General features: G+C 52.8%; 2 protein-coding genes across 4 annotated transcripts; one reads left to right on the plus strand and one right to left on the minus strand.

The window, feature by feature from the left end:
• Positions 1-215: 215 nt before the first annotated feature.
• MAN2C1 (mannosidase alpha class 2C member 1) lies at positions 216-13,138 on the plus strand (the record flags this gene model as incomplete). Its single annotated transcript, XM_080654314.1, is given in 42 exon segments — positions 216-258; positions 638-725; positions 727-750; positions 1,007-1,053; positions 1,056-1,072; positions 1,076-1,131; positions 1,474-1,573; positions 1,577-1,597; positions 4,297-4,367; positions 5,999-6,176; positions 6,479-6,509; positions 6,512-6,667; positions 7,590-7,696; positions 7,859-7,969; positions 8,270-8,362; positions 8,486-8,602; positions 8,818-8,875; positions 8,878-8,906; positions 9,006-9,141; positions 9,144-9,150; positions 9,516-9,642; positions 9,978-10,099; positions 10,223-10,308; positions 10,393-10,442; positions 10,446-10,548; positions 10,745-10,833; positions 10,980-11,008; positions 11,010-11,049; positions 11,277-11,354; positions 11,358-11,403; positions 11,448-11,632; positions 11,745-11,888; positions 12,215-12,260; positions 12,263-12,323; positions 12,419-12,498; positions 12,628-12,707; positions 12,709-12,751; positions 12,754-12,779; positions 12,848-12,919; positions 12,923-12,957; positions 13,025-13,038; positions 13,041-13,138. Coding segments are annotated over 42 exon segments (3,144 nt in total).
• A 510-nt stretch (positions 13,139-13,648) lies between these two features.
• Positions 13,649-21,286, minus strand: NEIL1 (nei like DNA glycosylase 1). Of its 3 annotated transcripts, XM_080660119.1 has the most exons (11): positions 21,163-21,286; positions 20,686-20,878; positions 18,840-19,291; positions 16,172-16,291; positions 16,014-16,077; positions 15,689-15,788; positions 15,198-15,325; positions 14,797-14,824; positions 14,571-14,632; positions 14,235-14,397; positions 13,649-14,055 (listed from the first exon to the last, which is right to left on the minus strand). In XM_080660119.1, exons 3-11 carry the CDS (start codon positions 19,271-19,273, stop codon positions 14,039-14,041), a joined length of 1,116 nt encoding a protein of 371 aa, XP_080516245.1. In that variant the 5' UTR covers positions 19,274-19,291; positions 20,686-20,878; positions 21,163-21,286; the 3' UTR covers positions 13,649-14,038. The 3 variants fall into 3 exon arrangements, 2 of the variants coding, with proteins under 2 accessions (XP_080516245.1, XP_080516246.1); XR_013960130.1 differs by lacking the exon at positions 13,649-14,055 and having other exon boundaries at positions 14,335-14,397; positions 14,571-14,708; XM_080660120.1 differs by lacking the exons at positions 13,649-14,055; positions 14,235-14,397 and having other exon boundaries at positions 14,531-14,708.

The raw sequence follows: 21,286 nt of genomic DNA on the forward strand, positions 1-21,286 counted from the left end.
GTACATAAAATAAGGTAATAGAGCAATGGTCAGCAAACTGCGGCTCGCGAGCCACATGCGGCTCTTTGGCCCCTTGAGTATGGCTCTTCCACAAAATACCACGGCCTGGGCGAGTCTATTTTGAAGAAGTGGCATTAGAAAAAGTTTGTTTAAAAAATTTGGCTCTCAAAAGAAATTTCAATTGTCATACTATTGACATTTGGCTCTATTGACTAATGAGTTTGCCGACCACTGTAATAGAGGAAGCTGAGGATACTGGTATGCAAAGCCCTCAACACTATGTCCATACATGGTGGCCCTAGGGAGCCAGAGGCCAGGCTGGCACTGGAGGACCAGAGGGTTCCCACCTGTTGGTGCTGATGCCAAGTGATTTGTTGCGTCTAATGGTCCCCCTATCTATGTCCCAGAGCTTTTGGAGAATCTAAGCGTCAGACTTCCCATTTTATTTAGGGATTTGCCAAGTGGCCCACCAGTCCAGAAGTGATAGAGTAGAGCCCCAAGAAGCACTTCTTTCAGTGCCCCACTCCAAGTTCAGAACAGCTGGGCTTCCCAGAGAGCCTGACTGTTGTAAGAAAGCAGCCAGTAGCCGTCCACATACAGGTTCCTCCACGCAGAAGCACCGGAATTTTCTGAGAAGAGTGGGCGGGCGGCAGTGACGCAGCGCCAACCCTGAAGCACTGGCGCACTACGCTGGAGCAGGTGGAGAAATTCGTGTCACCACTTTACCCACAACTGTAACCTCTGTGGCAGGTGTGGCCCCTCTCTCGGCACCAACTGGCCTCGTTCACCGGCCTCAGCCTTCCTTTCTGTGGTTAAACCCAAGCTCCAGCCACCGGGACTGAGGGATAAAGTGCCCGCCCCCTATGGATGGCATGGCCGGGAGGAGGGAATGGGGAGGCTGTGCTGTGGGACAGCCATCTCCAAGGTGGATCGAAGGACCCTGCATTCCACCCGTCAGGTGGAAAGCTGACTTTGAGCACGTGCCCTCTGGCCCCTCTGAGCCCAGGCTCTTCGGGGACAGCTGCCCGGTGGCCACGCTCTCCAGTTTCCTGACGCTGAGAGGCTTCCCTACTAGGATGCAATCCGGCAGGACTTCCGCCCTGCACAGGTCGGCGACAGCTTTGGACCCACGTGGGTAATGCCCAGAGGCAGGGCCTTGCCAGTGGGCATCCCTCTGGGCTGGCTCCCTTCTAAGGGCCACACCTCCATTGTCTGTCCCTGGTCCCTCAGACTTAATGCAAGAGTTAATTTCCCCTTTTCTCCCAGTCCCTGGACACCCCTTAGGAAAGGCACTCAAGGACGGATCACAGACCCCTGGCTCTGCCTCTTTTCCCTCACCTTACTCCTTTCTTGTCCATCAAATCTGATTACCTTGTAATGCATAGAGAAAACCTCGAGCCCCTACTGACCCTTAATCCGAGAAAGTACTATTTCAAAAGGACAAGGGCTCCCATCTAAGTGGCTCTCTTGCAGATGGTGGATCTGCTGGTTTCGGGTGGAGCTGACCATCCTGGAGGCATGGGTAGGTCAGGAAGTTCACCTTCGCTGGGAAAATGATGGAGAGGGCCTGATGTGATGTGATGGGGAACCAGTTCAGGTAAGGAGCCTTGCCCTAGGGACGGCATAGCCACATTTCAGTTCTGGTCTCTGGAGAAGTTAAAGCTGGCTGAGTGGCTCTGCCTGCAGAGTGGTAGAAGGATTTTAGGACTGGGGAGGTTGCTGCTTGGGCCCCTGTGCTTGATTAGGTCCTCTCATATAGGGTAAATTAAATGGTTGGTATTTGGGTCACAACATAATTAGTGCTAAACCAACCCTGCCACTGACTGCCACCTTTTTTTTTTTTTTATGTATTTTTATTGATTTCAGAGAGGAAGGGAGAAGGATAGAGATAGAAATATCAATGATGAGAGAGAATCATTAATCAGTTGCCTCCTGGGAATCCAGCCCACAACCTGGACATGTGCTCTGACTGAGAATTGATGCTCAACCACTGAACCACACCGGCCGGGCTGCCCACCTTCTCATTCTAGGCTGAATATGGTTACTAATCATAATAATAAGTATAGCAATTCCATTTATACCTCTGCTAGGTGCCAGACTAGTGGCTTTGTAGACCACATCTCTTTAGCTCTTAATAAACAGTTCTTTATTGTGTATAATATATACAACTAGAGGCACGAATTTCATGCACAGGAGGGTGGGGAGGTGTGTGGGGGGGTGTCCCTCAGCCCAGCCTGCACCCTCTCCAATCTGGGACCCCTCGAGGGATGTCCCACAGGGATTGGGCCTAAACAGGCAGTCAGACATCCCTCTCACAATCCAGGACTGCTGGCTCCCAACCACTCACCTGCCTGCCTGAATGCCCCTAACTTCTTCTGCCAGCCAGCCTGATCACCCCCTAACCACTCTCCTGCCAGCCTGATCGATGCCTAACTGCTCCCCTGATAGCCTGATCCCCAGTTGCCCTCCCCTGCTTCCAAGAAACACCATCCAAAGTATGTAAAGTTCCAGTATGGTGATAAACTTGTCTGTATTCTAAAATAGTATGGCCCATGTCCTGATAGCGATGCAATATTTGCACCCATGGAAGTAAAAGCAAAAGAACTATTTATGGAACGAATATTTTCCATGAAATTTTAACTGTCAGAATCTTCATTTGGCATTAATCTTTTTAAATATGCTGGGTATTCTGGAAAATGTATATCATTTGGACAGACTTTACCTTTGCTACAACATCGAGTAAATTTCCCATTGGATGGTTTTTCATCAGAGAAATTTAGTAATAGGCAAAATTCACATCTAACAGTCATTCCACCACAACTATGTTCAAGAATTGCATCCTCATGTACTCCATTTTTGCTGAGAAGGCAGTTCCTACCAGTATTGGTAGTACTTGTTGATGACTGTTCTTTAGACATATTCTGTTGTTGCCACCGCCTTTTTTCAACTTCAAAGGCACGTTGGTCTTTAGACATTTTCTGTTGATGACACCGGCTTTTTTCCGCTTCAGAGCTACGTTTTGCCAATAGTAGCTTTTCAGATACATTCTGTCGCAGGTGCCGCCTTCTTTCAACATCTAGACGCATGTTGGTCTTCAGACATTTTCTGCCGATAACACAGGCTTCTTTTGGCTGCAGAACTACATTGTATCAGTAGTTGCTCTTTAGACATAGTCCCACCTCCCTTCTGTCATGGTCTGAGATGCAGGTGAATGAGAGGCCTGGCTGTCAGGCCGCTGAGAGCTGTCTGACCAATGGCTGATTCTGTAGGGGTGGGACTTCCTCCTCCCTGCTGTCAGAGTCTCTGCAGTGGTGATGACGAAGCAAGCATTCCGCCCGGCCGCTCCAGGCCCAGCCTGCCCATAGACCCTCTGCGGCTGGGCTGGAACGCTTGCCTTGGCCCTCTGCGGCTGGGCCAGAACACTTGCCTTGTCGCCAGGGCAATGAAGCAAGTATTCCACCAGGCTGCTCATTCTGCCCGCTCTCAGTGGCTGCCCCCCACCAGGACTGGGAGACTCAGGTGGGGCTGAGAGGACTGGGCGCCGCCATCTTGTGGCTATGGGCACCACCATCTTTGTGATGGAGTGACAGTCAATTTGCATATTCCCCCTTTATTAAATAGGATGAGGGTAAACTTTCAAACATCTCCTCTCTACTCTATCACAATGCCCCAGATATAACCACTATTAAGCATCTTGCTTATGCATCTAACAGTATCTTTATCATCCTATGTGTGGTTGGTCTTTATAACTGTTTGTAGATTAAGGTGAGATACATAGAGGTTAGTTCACTTGTTCAGTTTGCACATCTTCCATTCAAATTGGACTTTCAGTCTCAGGTAGGACTCCTACCTGTATGGCAAAGCCCTCTCTCCCTCTATTGGCTCAGCACATGTCTCCTGAATGCCCTCTCTGGGCCAGGCCCTATGCTATGCACTGGGGACATTGCAGGAAATGAGACAAACCTGTCCCTGACTTTATAGAATTTCCCTTCTGATACTTATTCAAGGGTACAGAGGACAGTGGGAGCCATACCCAGGTCTCTTGATGCCTGCCCAAGACCCATCTCATAAGACCAGGGGCTTTGCTGCTGGTGCTGTTTGGTGGTCATGATGCTGGCTGCCATGGGGGATGGGGCACTTGCTACCAAGGGTCCTTGATTTATCACTCTTGGGATTGCCTTGGAAAAGAAGCCAAAGCTGGAGACCGAGTAGAGGGTCTTGAATTCCCTTAGCTTATGTTTAACATGAAACTGTCCAAAAACCTCAGGCCCTGTCTCCTTCACTCTACTCCCACCATGTTTGACCAAAGAAGGGGAGAAGATCAGTTACGTCCTGATTGAGAGGCTGGGAGAAGGAGACCCTTGGAGGTGAGTGAAACCCTGCACTGGTTGACCAAGGTTATGGAGGAGAGGACACCAGTGGGGGAAGACACATTAGTGAGAGCTGAAGCCCAGAATGGTCTTGGAAACATACCTACTCCCAACACAACCATCCTCAAATCTTCAGTGTTTGTTTTTTAAAAGCAGGATTTGTTTTCTTCTGACTATAAAAATGTTTGACGCCTTGTGGTAAATACAGAAAAGTACAAAGAAGTAAATACCTCCCATTATCCCACTCACCTAGAGATGACCATTATTTACACTGAGTGGCCAGATTATTATGATCTCTGAACTCATAATAATCTGGCCATTCAGTGTGTGTGTGTGTGTGTGTGTGTGTGTGTGTGTGTGTGTGTGTGTGTATGTGTGTGTATACATATATATATCCGGTGCATGAATTCGTGCATGGGTGGGATCCGGCCAGCCTGGCCAGGGGGAGGGGACATGGGCGGTTGACCAGCCTGCCTGCTGGTCGAACTCCTGGTCGAGTGGACAATTTGCATATTAGTCTTTTATTATATAGGATATACACTGAGTGGCCAGATTATTATGCATTCAGAGATTATAATAATCTGGCCACTCAGTGCATATCTCAGTATTTGTCTCAGGAATTCTTCTAGGTGTAGTTTTTACTAGTTTAGGTTATATTTTCTTGATATTTGTATCCTAAATTTTTTCATTCCATATTATAACATTAACATTTATTACACCATTAAAAACTTCCTTATACATTATGATTTTATTTTATAATATTTACTGAATACTGTGTCTGATTCCTCCAGACACTGGGACTATGACGGTGAGTAATGTGGTTTTCTAGAGCAAGAGGACACCTACATACTTATACAATTGCAAAACTGATGAGGGCTCTGAGAGAAAACCCTCGGAGCTCAATGTGAGAACTCTGTTCCAGACTTAGGAGAGGGGTGGGAGGAGGAATAGGGAGGGCTTCCCCAAACAAGTCATCTGTGGTCTCTGAAGACTGAGTAGAACAGTACCAGAGCCCAATATGATGCTACAAAGAACAGCCTGCTCTGTGTTGGCTGATGGGTCTTTGCTCTGGGAAATCCAAACGTTTTCTCTTTTTTTCATATATGTTTTTATTTATTTCAGAGAGAGGAAAGGAGATGGAGAGAGAAATAGAAACATCAATGATGAGAATCATCAATTGGCTGCCTCCGGCACACCGCCTACTAAGGATCAAGCTCCAAACCCGGGCATGTGCCCTGACTGGAATCTACCTTGACCTCCTAGTTCATGGGTCGACACTCAACCACTGAGCCACACCGGCTGGGCCAAACATGTTTTTAATGTGCAAAGATGGTTCTGAGACCAAGGTAGTGCTATGTAAAGAAAGCTTTGGTAACAAAAGGCTAAACAGTAGCATCACACAGTTCCAGAATGAGTTGCTTGTTCTCGCTAACCATAATAGAGCTCTCATCACCATATGGGTTTAGGCTGGTGCTTCTGTGACCCTTTTGTATATGAACTTGACATACTCTGGGATCCTGGAGGTAAATGGGGAGGGGTCATCTGGATGCCTTCTCTGTCCTCCCTCCCCAAGCCCCCAGAGGTCTTTGCCAGTCCCTTGGCCTATTACTGCCTCCCCATATTTGTAGGCTGACCCTCTATGAGGAAGTCGCCTGCAATGGGCTCTTGGGGCCCGGGAAGGGCACCATGATTGCAGCCCCAGACCCAGAGAAGATGTTCCAGGTGAGCCAGGCTGAGCTGGCCTTGTTCCACTGGGATATCCACAAGCTTCTGGTGGATCTGGAACTGGTGCTGGGCATGGCCAAGGTACTCAACACCCCACCTTACCTGGTCACTCTCTAGAATTCCAGGTTGGTTGTTTCTTGGGTCAAATACTTGGGACTCTGGGAATGCAGAATAGGGAGAGTGTTTCTGCCTGCCCAAGAGATGGTAGGGTTTCTCCATGTAAAGGGGAAGAGGGAAACAGTTCTGAGCAGGGGGAACAGCAGGGGCAAAGAGTTGGAGGAAGGAAAGAGCTCTGCTGAGAACCCTTGGGAGATTAGCCAGGGCCTAGTTCTGGAGACTCCGCTTGCTTGAGACAGGGATTAAGAGACAGAACCCTGCTGCAGGGCCTTGGGAAAGACAACCAGCGCAGCTTCCAGGCCTGTACACAGCCAATCAGATTGTACATGTTTGTGATCCTGCCCAGCCTGAAACCTTCCCGATGGCCCAGGATCTGGCCTCCAGGTCCTTTGGCCAATGTGGAGGTAAAAGACAGCATACCATCCATGCCATGAGGCACTGCCACATTGATACAGGTAGGGGGATAGCTGGTTGGGTTGGCTGTGGGGTAGGCAGGAGTGACCTTGAAGCCCTGACATTGCCTGGAAGCACTGTGTAAACCTCAGCAAGTTCTTGCCCGTCCTGGGCCTCGGATGAAATAATAGAGATGGGGGCTTAAGCGTAGGGGTGGTTTTCTAGGTAGGGTCAGGGGTTCAATTCTGAACCTGATGAGTTTTCAGTGTCTGTGAGGCTTATGGGAAATCCATATATTTTTTTTATATATATATTTTATTGATTTTTTTACAGAGAGGAAGGGAGAGGGAGAGAGAGTCAGAAACATTGATGAGAGAGAAACATCGATCAGCTGCCTCCTGCACGCCCCCTACTGGGGATGTGCCTGCAACCAAAGTACATGCCCTTGACCGGAACCGAACCTGGGACCCTTCAGTCCGCAGGCCGACGCTCTATCCACTGAGCCAAACCGGTTAGGGCAGAAATCCATATTTTTTAACAAGTTCCCCAAGGTGTTGATTCTGATGTTTTTGGACCACAGAACAAGGGCTTTCTCTATGCCAAGGTGTGGGGAAGAGGGTGGGGGCTCTGGACTGGTAAGAAAGGAGGCTGTAGTGCTCTCAGGTTGCGACCCACAGGTTGAGAACCGCTAGCAGGGTCGCCTAAGACCATTGGAAAACACAGATATTTACATTACGATTCATAACAGTAGCAAAATTACAGTTATGAGAAGTAGCAACGAAAATAATTTTATGGTTGGGGGTCACCACAACATGAGGAACTGTATTAAAGGGTCGCGGCATTAGAAAGGTTGAGAACCACTGCCCTAGAGACCCAGACTGGGCCTGGTCAGGGTGCTGGGGGACAGAGGTGAGGCTGGAGATCTATGTGGAGCTGGGGACCTTGCTGCTCTCCCTCCATCCTCTGTCCCCCTCTTCCATCTAGCCTGGCTTTGGCCCTTCAAAGAGACTCTGCGGAAATGTGCCCAGAACTGGGTAACAGCTGTGCAGTTTATGGAACGGAACCCAGAGTTCATCTTTGCCTGCTCCCAGGTCAGAGGGACAGTAATGTGGAGACACCAGAAACCCAAATAGGTCTAAAAGTGAGGTTCTGAGGGCCTCCCCAGACTCAGATGCCCACGGCTCCCCAGGTACTTGGCCTTTGGTGGGGTTCTTGTTACTCCTGGCACAATTCCTGCCCCATCTGCTTCACAGGCGAAGCAGATTGAGTGGGTAAAGAACCACTACCCTGGCCTGTATGCCCGGCTCCAGGAGTTTGCCTGCCATGGGCAGTTTGTGCCCTTGGGAGGCACCTGGGTGGAGATGGTAAGTGCAGTCTGCATACCCTCAGCCTAGGGCTTTCTGCAGGCCCTTCACAACCTCTCTGTTGCAGCACTATTAGTCCTTGGAATTCTAAGCCCTGGGACTCAAGCACTGTGACGGGCTGTCTGCATAACCCAGCACAGAAGCTCCCTTCAGCAGATAAATGGTTGAATCTGAAGCCAGGAGATGGACACTTCCTGGGTCAGAGCCATGGCTTCTCCTAAGGGGTGGGGTCGACCTGAGTACCTGCCTATTCCCCATCTGGTGCTGACCCTGGCTGACTCCCTCTTCTCTCACTGCCAGGATGGGAATCTTCCCAGTGGAGAGGCGTTGGTGAGGCAGTTCCTGCAGGGCCAGAACTTCTTCCTGCAGGAGTTTGGGAAGATATGCTCGGAGGTAAGCTGGGAGCTGCTATGCCTTCAGGCAGATGGGGCTTAACCTGGAGAAATAAGGGGCTGAGGCTTGGGCTGCTCTGCCAAAAGCCTTGGTTCCTGTGCCTCAGAGGCCCTTTTCCTGCACTTCTGCCTGCCAAACACATTTGGCTACTCAGCACAACTTCCCCAGATCATGCGCAGATGTGGCATTAGACACTTCCTGGCCCAAAAACTGAGCTGGAACTTGGTGAACTCCTTTCCGGTGAGCAGACCCCAGTGGGTCACGTTAGAGTGGGCCTGGGTCCCACCTGGCCCATTCATCTCTCCCTAGGCTTATTCAGGAGTCCTGGACAAATCACCCAACCCCCACCCAGATAGAGTCTGCCTGCTCCAGGGTCACACAAGGGGCAGGGCAGGACTGGAAGGCTCAACTCTGCCTCAACCCTGACATTAGCCCCTCTCTCTGCCTGCCTGCAGCACCATACCTTTTTCTGGGAAGGGCTGGATGGCTCCCGTGTGCTGGCCCACTTCCCACCTCATATGGGATGGAGGGCAGTGTGGAGGAGGTGAGAGGGTACCTAGAGATCAAGGCAGGGAGGTGGGCTGGAGAAGGCTGGGTGTCCTGTCCTAGACTGAACCATGCTGATCTGCCCCTGTCTCTCCAGGTACTAAAGACAGTGGCCAAAAACCGGGACAAAGGATGGACCAACCACAGTACCTTCCTCTTCGGCTTTGGGGATGGAGGTAGTGGCCCCCCTCAGATCATGGTGGACCACTTAAAGCGGCTATACAATACAGATGGCTGCCCAGGTAAGGCCTGGCTAACTAATAGCCCTCGCTGAGCTGCTAACTTAGCCCTTGCTTTGAGCCCTTCTTTCTGCTCAACCATTTAACCCAATCCCTCCACTGGGCCTGTCCTGCTCCAATCCTGGTGCATGGGCTCCTCCCAACTTCTACCTTGGGGATGAGGTGGGAGAAAAGCTGAGGGTGGGAAGGGGCTTAAACTCATCAGAGAGAGAACTCTCCTGGCGTTTCCAGAGCTGGCTTTGTAAAGTGGGAACATTCTGGGGGTGCTTCTTTCTTTGGGGGCTGGATCTCTTGTCTGCTCTGGTGTGGATCAAGGGTGAGCCATGTGGCCCCCAAGACTGGGAGACCCAGGCTCACATTCTCTTCAGGGTGCAGTTGTCTTCTCTGGGGCAGCTGTTCTCAGCACTGGAGAGCAACTCCAAGCAGCTGTGCACAAGCGTCGGAGAGCTCTTCTTGGAGCTGCATAATGGCACCTACACTACCCACCCCGCCCAGGTCAGGAGCTAGTCACTCAGCTGAGCAGGGAGAGTGTGCCCTTGCTCTGTAAAGGAAACAGGACAGAGCCTCCCCCAATCCCCACCCCCAGATCTGGGGGAGGAGGCTTGTTCTTTAAGGAGGAGCTGAGAAAAGAGCAAAAGCTGGGTGGGTCAGGAGCCTAGAGGAGACTTGTGCTGAGGGAGGGTGGTGTTTGGGACATGTCACCCACAAGAGGCTTTATCCAGGGGGCCCTGAGGAGCCATCAGGGTTTCTGAACCAGGGAGGGCTTTGGAAGGTATTCTGGGATACTTAAGCAGACTTGAGACTCACCCTCCTCGCTGGCTGGGGCTCAGATCAAGAATGGGAATCGGGAGTGTAAGCGCATCCTGTATGACATGGAGCTGTTCAGCAGTCTGGCCCTAGTCTGCAGTGTCCAGTTTCTATACCTGGCAGCGCAGCTGCAGGACCTCTGGAGGTCAGCCTGGTTTTGCCCCCTGTCACATACCTGACTTCACCTGAGAAACCTCTGGCTGCCCCTCCCAGCCTTCATTCTTCCCATCTTCCTGGCCTTCCCCATCCCTGCCCTTGGCCCCTGCATACTCCTGCTCTTGAACAAGTTCCATGATGTGGTGACTGGAAGCTGCATTCAGCTGGTGGCAGAAGAAGCCATGTGCCACTACAAAGGTTAGGCTGAGAACATTCCCGCTGCTCTCTCCTATGTGACACTCAGGTCATCCTAGACCCATTGCCCAACCAGTTTCTCCTTAGACATCCATTCCCATGGCAACACACTGCTCAGTGCTTCGGCTGCAGCCCTGTGAGCTAGGGAGACAGGTGCCAAGGGCCTCCTCATTGTAAATACCCTGCCTTGGAAGCCCACTGAAGTGTTGGCCCTGCCCAGGCCTGGCGGGACCCACAGCCTGGGTAGGAGCTGGGGAGAGGGGTTGCTACTACAGCAGGAATCCAGACCGAGAGTTGGGGACACTCTCCTGGGGATCTCTGCCCTGAGGTGCCCAGGCTAGAGAATAGCAGTAGCAGTACCACCACCACCCCCCCCATCCCAGAGTGAGGCTCCTGAAAATTCAGGGAGGCTACACTGATGCCCAGGCCTCATCCCTAGCCCTGGTGACGGTGCCCAGTATGGGTTATACTCCTGCTCCTGCCCCTACCTCACTGCAGCCCCTGCAGCCTGTGTTTGTTGTGCAAGAGGTGAGTGCTGGCATGTCCAGGTGGGGCAGGGCTGGGAAGGGACTTAACAACGTGGGGGTTCTGAGCTCCCCAGGCTGGAGTAAGTGGTGAGGCGGGGCTGGTTGTGGAAACCCCTGCCAGCTGTTTCAAGGCTCCCTTCTGCCAAGACTGATGGTTCTGTGACTCTGGACAATGGTGAGGCTGGACCCGACCGGCTGCCTGACATCCCTGGTGCAGGTGCCAGCCCCTCACTGCCCTCTCCCTGTCTGGCAGATGGATCCCAGACCCTGCCCCCTTGGCCACAGCGCTGCCCTCAACAGCCCACCTGTGGCTCTGGGCTGGGACCCACTCATGGAGCAGGGCAGGCTGGGCTGGGGGGAATCCCTGTCCCCTAACCGTACTCACCTACCTCCCACCCCACCTTGAACATCTAGAGAAACCAAGGTCATGTTGTAAAGCTGCAGTCCCCATCTCCTTCCAGGGAGGCTGTTGCCAAGGGCACTGTGGGAAACCAGTTTGTGCTGTTTGATGATGTCCCCCTGTAATGGGATGCATGGGACATCATGGATTACCACCTGGGACATGATGGGGGTGGGCATACAGGCCTATTGGGCCTCTCCATCAGCTGGCCCTAGCTCAGCACCTCCCACGCATATTCCCCAGGAAGCCAGTGCTGAGCCAGGCAGGGACCCTAGCAGTGGGTGCTGAGGGTGGTGTGGGGGGCAGCACCTGGCTCCTACTGCAGATCAGCCCCCACAGTCAGCTCAGCCAGGAGGTTGTACTGCACGTTGGTTGCCCCTATGTCCCCTTCCACACCGAAATAGCAGGGGATAGGTGGTGGCTGCCTTTCCTAGGTGAGGCTGTAGTAAGGAGGGGCTAGCCCTGGGCCTGTGTGTGTGTCTCCCTCTCCTCACTCTTTACCCCCACTTCAGGTGCACTGGCATGAAGCCCACACATTTCTGAAGGTGGAGTTCCCTGCCTGTATGCAGAACCCCCAGGCCACCTATGAGGTTCAGTTTGGGCATCTGCAGCGTCCCACCCACTATACCACCTCTTGGGACTGGGCTCAATTTGAGGTCTGACATGGGTGGGGTGAGGGGGTTTGGATTCTCCCTGACTGGGGAGAGACTCTTTGTGTAGAATGGGTTGAGGAGGAGCAATATTTGCTGGTTCCTAACATGTGTGCCAGGCATTGTGTTAAATGCTTTATGTTTAGTTTGATACTGTGCCTGTTCGGTGGGCTAAATACTGTTCTCCCCATTTCACAGATGAGGAACAGGCATAGACAATTTGGGTGGTGTCCAGGGCCTCCTACTGTGAGAACTGGAATTCAATCCCTGGGTCCCAGAGCTTACCACTTTAGTGATGGGAGTAAAATATGGGTCTGGGATATGCTCTTCAGGTGTGGGCCCACAGCTGGATGTACCTGTTGGAGCACAGCTTTGGGCTGGCCTACTCAACGACTGCAAGTACAGAGCATCAGTTCGGGGCAGCATCCTCAGCCTCTCGCTGTGAGTGGTGTGCCCACCAGGCTCTGAGCCGGCATGGAGGTGTGGGTCTTCCCCTGGCCAGAACTCCAGCCGGCCCATCCCCTGCTTCCCCACAGCTTGCAGGCACCTAAGGCCCCTGATGCCACTGCTGACATGGGGTGCCACGAGTTCACATATGCGCTGAGGCCGCCCAAGGGTGAGTGCTGCCTTGCTCCTTCTCTGCTCTTCTCCAAACCTCGGTTTTTCCAACAGTTAGTGGGGGAAATAGCAGCTCCACGCCCCTAACCCCTTTTGCACCACTGGTTCCTTTCCGGCCCTTGCCCAGGCTCCTTTCAAGATGCTGGCGTTATCCAAGCAGCCTACAGCCTCAATTTCCTGCTGTTGACGCTGCCGTCCAAGCCGGGTTGGAGTGCCCACAGCCGCCTGGAGTGCCTTCACTGTGTCTTCCCCCAGGTGGTGCTGGAGACCATCCAGAAGGCAAGGGGTGGGATAGGGTAGGGCGGGGTCCACCCTTGGCCCTGCCCGCTGCTCACTTCCCTCAGCAGGCTGAGGTCAGCCCCCAGGGCCGCACACTGGTGCTCAGGCTGTATGAGGCACGTGGCAGCCATGTGGACTGCTGACTGCAAATGTCACTGTCAGTTCAGGAGGGCCCCCTGTGAGTGGAGAGTGGGGGAGAGAGGAGCCCTGCCCTCAGAGTCCTCATGGCCCCTCATGTTCTGCAGCTGTGACCTCCTGGAGCTGGCCACCTACCCCTTAGGGACACTGGCCTAAAACTCACCCTTTCTCCCTTCCAAGTGCAGTCTCTGTGGCTTAAGCTGCAACCTCCACTGAACTGAGTCTCTGAGGGTGGGATTTTTTTTTTTTTTTTTTTTTGGAAGGCTTTGGGGACTGCCTTTCCAGCCCGAAGCAACAATAAATCTTTGGCTCAGGAACCCTGCTGGTAACTCCTGCTCTCTCCCCTTAAGGCCAGTCCTTACAGCTGTGAGGAGAGAAGTCTTTCCTGGGCATTTGGGGGCAGGGGCAAAATCTAAGGTGATCAGTGTGTGCAGTAGGGTCTGGGTTGTAGCCCCCATGAGTGGGGATATGGATGACCACAAGATAAGAGCATGAGATAAGAAGTCCCTCCTGTGTGTCAGCAGGTAGAGGGCCCGGGTCTGGGTGGGTTCCAGCTAGCCTCCACTAAGAGGGGAGTACTAACTAGTCTGGCCAGGCTGGGGAGCAACCCCAGGCCCTGAGGAATCCTGGACTGGAGGAGCTATAGAGCCTGGGCTTCCTAAGAGGGGTCTTTACACCACCTCTGAGGGGCTGTCCCTGAAGAGGCAGACTATCCTATGAGAGCCATGGTCTTGAGGACTGAGACAGAGCCCAGTTTGCCTTGCTGAGGAATTGGCCTCTTATACTCAGGGCCAGGCAACAGGCCTAACTTGGCCATCCCAGACCCTCTGCAGCCAGCCCAAGAAGTTTACCAGTTTATATTTTTAAAAATACAGCATTTTTCACATGGGCTTAAAAAATGGGGATGGTGAGTACAATGAAAAACATCATAGTTATGTGGAGAACAGCCACAAGGTCACAGGCATCTAGCCCCTTTAACCTATTGCATGCTTCTAGAAAGCCACACAAGCCCCCAGATCCAGGACAAGGCAGCGGGAAGGGCTAGGTGCAAGCAAGGAGATCCTCCTGCTAAGAGGCTGAGGTCTCCTCAGGCTCCAAAGATGGATGTCAGTCTTTATCTTTTAAGGTCTGCAGCAGCCTGTGGGGAGGAAAGGTGAGGTGGCAACTCAGACCCCAGATTGAAGATTGCCCAGACAGCCTTCCTTCCCCCATTTGTCCACAAGTAACCTCTGCCCGTACTGCCACCCTTTTCTTCTGGAAAGCCCCGTTTGGTGGTACCCCTTCCATCTCCAGAGGAAAATGCTCAGGAAGGCCCACCTGAGTTGGCCCTTCGCCCTCTCCTCTTCCCTTTCTCAGTGACTGGGGGGACTTTTGGGTCTTGGAGGCTGGTCCCCTCAGGCTGCTGAGCTGTTGTTTGCTCAGGAAGGCCTCTCAATGCCCTTCGTGTCCCAGAAGGGGCCTTGCTTGGGGGAGGGTGGTCCTGGATAGAGGAGAAACAGGTTCCTGAGATGCTCAGAGAGCAGTTCAGAGGTTGGTTAGGACCCACCATCGCCCCCCATTGTCAACAGAAGGCAGTTGTCCAAAAGTCTGGCTTGGGAGGTCTGGCCAGGGCAGGGGAGATTTCAGGGAGGAGTTAGGAGCAGGGAGCCATACCTCCACTCTGTCCTCAGGACCCCGCTGTGTTCCGCTGGATTTCTTCTTATGGGACTTGCCCCCTGAAGGACACTGATGCTGAGGATGCAAGGTCCTATGGCCTTGGGCCCTTTTCCAGACTCCCACTTTGGGGTGACTCTTGGAGTGGGGACCAGAAACTGCTGCAACCCTTGCAGGCAACATATCCTTTCTGCTTTCTTAGCTTATTATATTAGGAGTACCTTACCTTTGGGTGCCAGAGGTCCAGGATCCCCCTAAAATGGAATAGGGAATATTCAGGAATGAGCCTGGTTGGGACAGGGGTCGTTTTCCCTTGGAGAAGCAGGACTCACACCTATCTTCCCAGGTTAGTATAATCCTCCCCTAGGAAGCCTCTCACTGCCCACTCCCTGCCAGGTCAGAGCCAACATCAAGGCCACCCTGCCTTGGGCTGCTCTACTAGCTGGGACCCTGAGATTCAGAGGGAGTGGGGGGCATAACATAGGGAAGGCTTAGCCCCTCAGGGACAGTGTGACACTTGGGGGTCTAGATAAAGACACCATCACCTGCCTGGCTGTGACCCCCAGGTCTCTGCCACACCTGCCTCTTTGGGATCTCTGTTTACCTCTGTAGCATTAGGACCCAAACCTGGAACCAGATGGTACGGCCGTGCCGGTCCCGCAGGGAGCGCATGCCCACCATGCCATAGCACTGCAGCCAGGCTCGAAAGGGTGCAAAATCATCCTCCCCTCTCGCCTGCCCATAGCCCTTGCCGCCTGTGGACAGAGGAGCCAGACAGAGGTTAGACGGCAGACTGAGGCTGGGAGGAGAGGGAGCCTGATGGACTAAGTCAGGGGCCAAGGCTCTCCCTTCTCCAGCTGTGTGACCTCTTCCCCACTCGGCCATGGCTTGCTCATCCTAGAGTGGGGTTAATAATCCTTGCCCTGCCTGCCTCATGGGCAGCTTGGAGGACAGACATCTGACAAGTGAGGAGGCCTAGTCCATTTAGCAACAACTAGGTCTACAAACTTCCATTCCCCAGACAGAGAACCAGGCCCAGAGAAGGGCAGCAACTGTCCCAGGGTTATACAATATGCCAACACAGAGGTAGTCCGCTATCTTTGGCTCCCGGGCCTCACCCAGCTGGACCACTTCCTTGGGCACTGAGTGGCACAGCTCCAGCAGGTCTGGGTTCTGCAGCTTGGCCTTGATCTTCTGGCTCAGGGTCAACTTAGGGCTCTGGAAAAGGGGCAGGGCCACTCAGAAAGCAGCTGATCCATCAGACCTCCTCTGAGCTTGGCAGGACTCAGAGATGGTTCATCCCCCTCTTCCCCAATACACACACACACATTGTAGAGAAGGAAAAACTAACACCTGCTTGGGTTACACGAGACACCAGCCCCAGCCCATACCCTATCAGGCCCCACTGGTAGGTGAGTGTGCCTTCCTCCCCTGCACCCTCACCAGCCTGTGTTGCTTCAGTGCCTCCAGAACAGTGCGGGCCTTCTCAAAGGGGGGTATCCTCAGCCTACAGTCGGGATGAAAGAGGGAAACATGCTAAGCAGTGGGGAATGTGGGCACCCAGCTAACCCAGCCCTCGTGTCCATGGCCTGCATGCTAACCTGTATAGAATCTCTGCCCGCAGATAGTTGCCAATGCCATTGAAGAACCTCTGGTCCAAGAGGGCCTCACAGATGGGCCGGTCAAAGACCTTGTCTGCTAGGTTTCGTAACACATTCTCCCTGGAGGGACACAGCCTGGGCACATGACACCCATTCTGCCCTCCCGTCCCCCCTCATTGCCATGGGATGAAGGATAGGAACTGGGAGAACCTGCTCCTAGGTATAAGGGAAAGGAAATTGGGAGTCCCAGTTCCCCTTTCCAAGCCTCAGTGCTATTTTGGCAGGGATAACCTCAGTTTCCCTATCTGTTATAAATGAGAACAATATGGGATTTTAATTCATTATAAAAGCCACGAGTTCAAGGGGACACACATGAGTCTTACCTGTTGTGTGAATGCCTCCAGAGTGCACCAGACTCCAGGCATTCTTGAAAGCAGTGTGATCACAGGACTTCAGTTGTGCCTACAGTCTACAGCTCCCTAGCTAGGACTTCTGGATGTTTAGATATGAAGAGTTAACACTGAAGGGTCAATTCTTCTCAAGACCTGAAGGTTTTAATGAGGCTGGTACCATCTCACACAGCAAGTGCATGGGAGTAAGGGCTCCAGCAACCCCTGTCCCACCTCTAAGGGTCATGGATCTCTCCTCACCACTGTGAAGAAGAAATGTATCTTATTTCTTTGTGGAAAAGGCTCATGGCAAGACTAACTCAGTGATGGGCCTGAGAAGCATATGAAATAGGAGACCAGAAGACAGTTCTGGAGTAAAGAAAAGAGTAGAAGGTTAGACTGGGTGACCAGCTCCCTGAGGGCTCCCCAGCTATACGACCAAGAAAACAACTAAAAAAAAAAAAAAAGAAAAAGAAAAAAGAAAGAAAACAACTAATCAGGGGTCCTCAAACTACGGCCCGCAGGCCACATGCGGCCCGCCGAGGACATTTATCTGGCCCGCCGGGTGCCGCTGCCTGTCCTGCTTAGCAGCCGACTCATCCCGGGCCCGCAGTGCGCATAGGAATTTGTTCATAGTTTTTTTTAAAAAACTATAGTCCGGCCCTCCAATGGTCTGAGGGACAGTAAACTGGCCCCCTGTTTAAAAAGTTTGAGGACCCCTGACTAAGATGCTCATTCTGTGAGAGAAACCTCAGAGCCAGCTGACAAAGAGTTAACTTGTGAGATGACTCCCCAGGAGAGGTGAGTGGAGGAATCCAGGGCCACAGATGTTTCCCTGTGGGTGCACTTGGGGTCCTGCCTAGGAAGGCCAGGAGTCAATTGCCTCCTGTGGCACCAGACATGCCCTGACCCACCTCAGTGGGCAGCTAAGTCTCCTAAGGGTCAAGTGAAGGTGGGCAGTCCCCAAGGAAGGGAGGATCTACCAAATGTGCTCCAGGCCTTTGCATCTGTGGTGCTGGTCAGTTTGAATGCTCTTCCTCTAGAGCAGTGGTTCCCAACCTTTTTTTTTTTTTTTTTTTTTTTAGCCATGCCCCACCTGAGCATCTCTAAAATCCTGGTACCTCCCCTGTAACATTATTCTTATTATTCACATGGAGGAAGCCTAAAAGGCCACTAACTTGTTCTAAACAAGCTTCCAAAGAACATGGCATCCATGAAAGAGAAAAATAAAAGAATGAAAGGACAGTTGAAGTACTGAGGAAGATTTCACTAAGAAATGGTTTTAAAAATAATAATATGAAGTGATATAAAAATAGCAAATAAAGGTTCAAAACATAGAGAAATGAAATGCATAAATATGTCAATATATATTTATATGAGGCCCCTAGAACCATAAGAAATGCCAAAGATTCACTGTTAATAACTCATTCTCAAGTTGCCCCCCTTAAAACTCAAGTTGCTCCCCTGTGGGTTGTGTGCGCCACATTGGAAACCACTGCTCTAGAGCTTTGCTTGGCTGGCTCTCAAGCAGGTCTCAGCTCAAATGTCACCTCCTAGAATGTGATCTTTCCTAATGTGCCTCCCCTCCCCCACTTCCTGGCCAGAAGTCATTCTCTTCCTCTGGGATTTGGATTTTTTTTAGGAATGTGTCTGTATGAATTAATCTAGTTTGTTTCCTTGTCCTCCCTGCCCTGCCTGAACTTCAGCCCTTGATCTCTGTTGTACCCCCAACACCTATAGCAGGGCCTGGCACAAAACAGAGACTCATACCCATTTACCTCTTTAGAGGAAGAAAAGTTGGCTGACATTGCCATCTTAAGTGACCTCCATCACATCCCAGGTAGGGCTATTACCCCTCCCACAGGCAGAAGACAGTGAGGAGACCATGGGACACAGACCAGTGGGCTGACAATGTGGGAGACCACAAAACCGGATTCAGAAACCATGTCATTAGGCAGTTCCCTCCCCACCACCTTGAAACCCTTCCTTCCAGTTCAGCCTCCCTTCTTTGATGTTGTTAAAACTCTCTACCTTTCCAAGGGCCTCCTGAGGGCACCAAGAAGCAGTGTGGGGCACTGATCCAGCCTCAGCTCTCACAGTAACTGTCTATGTCTTCAGGGCATGCCTTACCTATTCACCTCACCCCTACCTCCTCCCATATCAGTTTTGGGTTTTCACATCCATTAGCTCAGGGAGCTGTCCCCAGGGAAATACACTGAATTGGTCTACAGAGGAAGGGATGGAGGCTCAGAAGGGTCTGGGACCTGCCCCTCACCTACCTGAACTGTTCATACTCCAGCAAGACGCATGGCCCACGGCCTGGTTGCCACTCGCCCCTGAGGTCCCAGTGGCCAAAGCGGCGGATGTCCACGAAGCAGAGGGTGAGTTGGGGACCAGGAGGAGCCGTGTAAAAGCGCAGATGGGCATGGGGTGGTAGTGCATTGCTAGGTGCCAGCTGGAAGGATCCAGACATGCCGAAGTGGAAGATGAGGGCCAGTGGCTCCTGTGGGGGCTGGGCCCCAGGCAGGGGCCTCAGTGTCAATCGAAGCTCCTTGCCACGGGCTGAGGCTGAGATGTAGTAGGCACTGCTCTCAAAGGGCACCTCAGGGTTGCGGCTGATGGGTGACTTCTCCACACACCCACCAAACACCAGCCCCCTGCATGCCTCATTCACAAACTGGCTAGCCAGATGCAGTTCAGGGCCCTCAGGCATTTTGTGGGGGGAGGATGGCTGCAAGTTAGAACAGGTGAGCACCTTGTGAGGTAGGATTCATCACCCCCATTTTACAAAGGAGGACCCTGCAAATCAGAGGGGATCATGGACAGCTGGGTTTGGCAGAAAATTCTGCTGGCCTGGCCACAGCCCTTGGCCCCCAACTGAAAATGCTGGGAAAACCCAGGGCACTGGTAAGTTCAGGCTGGGAGAGCATGACTGCCTTTATTAACCTCCCATGAACCCTCGCTGCTTTTAGAATAAAGTCCAGATCCTTCCTGGGCCCCTGTTGTCATCTCATTTCTTCCCAGGCTCCCCCTCACTTGCTCCAAGCGCACTGCTCTTTCCATCCCCACACCTTTTTCCCTGCTGTCCCTTCAGTCTCGGAACACTTGAGCCACCCTCCCTGGTCACCCTTCCAAAGTAGCCTCTCCACCCCACCCCCCACCAGACACGTTTTCTTTTCTTCATGGCACTCCCAAATCTGAAATTGTCTGCCTCTACCTCCACTTTTTCTCCAGTGAAAGCTCAGCTTGTTCACCTCACCGCTCAGAACTGACCTCATCTGTTGACATAATCCCTGAGGGAATGAGCATGACCGCACCCGGGAATTGGGAGCTGGAAAACTAACGTTCAGAGAGGCTCAGCTGGCAGTGAGGACGAGTCAGGACAGGAGGAGGGGATGCAGGTGTCTCTAGGTACGTCTGGGCCTGGAAGGTCTCCCAGAGCTCCAGGCCAAAGGTCCAGGATAAAACAGGACACGCCCTGCTTGGCATTTAGGCCCCAGGGGAACCTACTCCACCTCCTCTCCCTACCCCTGGCCACCTGGCTGAGGAGGGGAGCTTGCCGCTGGCCCTCCCCACCCCCACCCCCACCCCTGAGGAATCGAAGGCGGAGATGTGGTCGGGCAGAGGGGGCCTTTAGTCAGGGCAGACTCCTTTCCCCTCCCACACCTTCACGCAGTCTGGGGCCTGGCACCCGAGAGGGTTCGAGCTGCTGGAAAAGGTGAAGGTCCAGATTCCTAATTCTGCTGAGGGCGGGCACGCTATGGCCCGCTCCCCCAATCCTCACCACTCACTCCCACGGCCTGTCCTCGGTACACCCTGGCTCCCTTCCTCCCCAAAGCCACCAAATCCCATCCTCTCTTCAGTCTGCGGTACAGTCCGCCCCCACCCTCTCCCCCAAGCCGTCTCCCGCTGAGGTTACCAGCGGCCCACACCCCTCTCCGCCAACCTAAGCCTTTAGGGGGTTGCAGTCGAGGGGCGCAGCCGTACTGAAGCACATCCGAAACTGGTTGCTGCTCCAGCGCCCGCTGGGAAATGTAGTTCCTCGGGCAGAGGCCCAGGCCTTCGGGTTGGGGTTGGGTCCCTGAGCTGGAGGTCGGGGTGTAGGAAAGGCTTTGGGGCAGTCACCTGGCTGGGAGGGTGGCGCCTGCGGGATCCGGGATCAGGTCCGAGGTCCTGCGTCGCAGCTGTCTGTGGCTGGAGAAGTCACCAGGCTAGTGACAGGTCAGCACTCCCAGCCTGAAACAGCATCCCTGTCCCAAAGCAGAGGCTCCTGCCAGATGTGCGCAGGGGGCACGCAGGTGCGCGATAAACGCAGGCCCTGGGGACCCAGTGACACTAAGTATTAACGCACAGTCACATAACTTATAAACAGAATCATTACCGCCTGTGGGTAAGAAATGCAGCCAAGCAACAAAAAACAGGCAAGAAAGCAGAACCCACGACAGATGGTTCTGCAGTGACAGGCTGAGACTTCAGAAGTAGCCAGCAAAGAGGGGATGGCACATGCTAGGGGAATCGAAATTGTCTGAAAGCTGTCCCCAGGGAAATACACTGAATTGGTCTACAGAGGAAGGGATGGAGGCTCAGAAGGGTCTCACCTACCTGAACTGTTCATACTCCAGCAAGACGCATGGCCCACGGCCTGGTTGCCCCTCGCCCCTGAGGTCCCAGTGGCCAAAGCGGCGGATGTCCACGAAGCAGAGGGTGAGTTGGGGACCAGGCGGAG

This window comes from Plecotus auritus, assembly GCF_963455305.1.
Source record: "Plecotus auritus genome assembly, chromosome: 1".
NCBI classification, from domain to species: Eukaryota; Metazoa; Chordata; class Mammalia; order Chiroptera; family Vespertilionidae; genus Plecotus; species Plecotus auritus.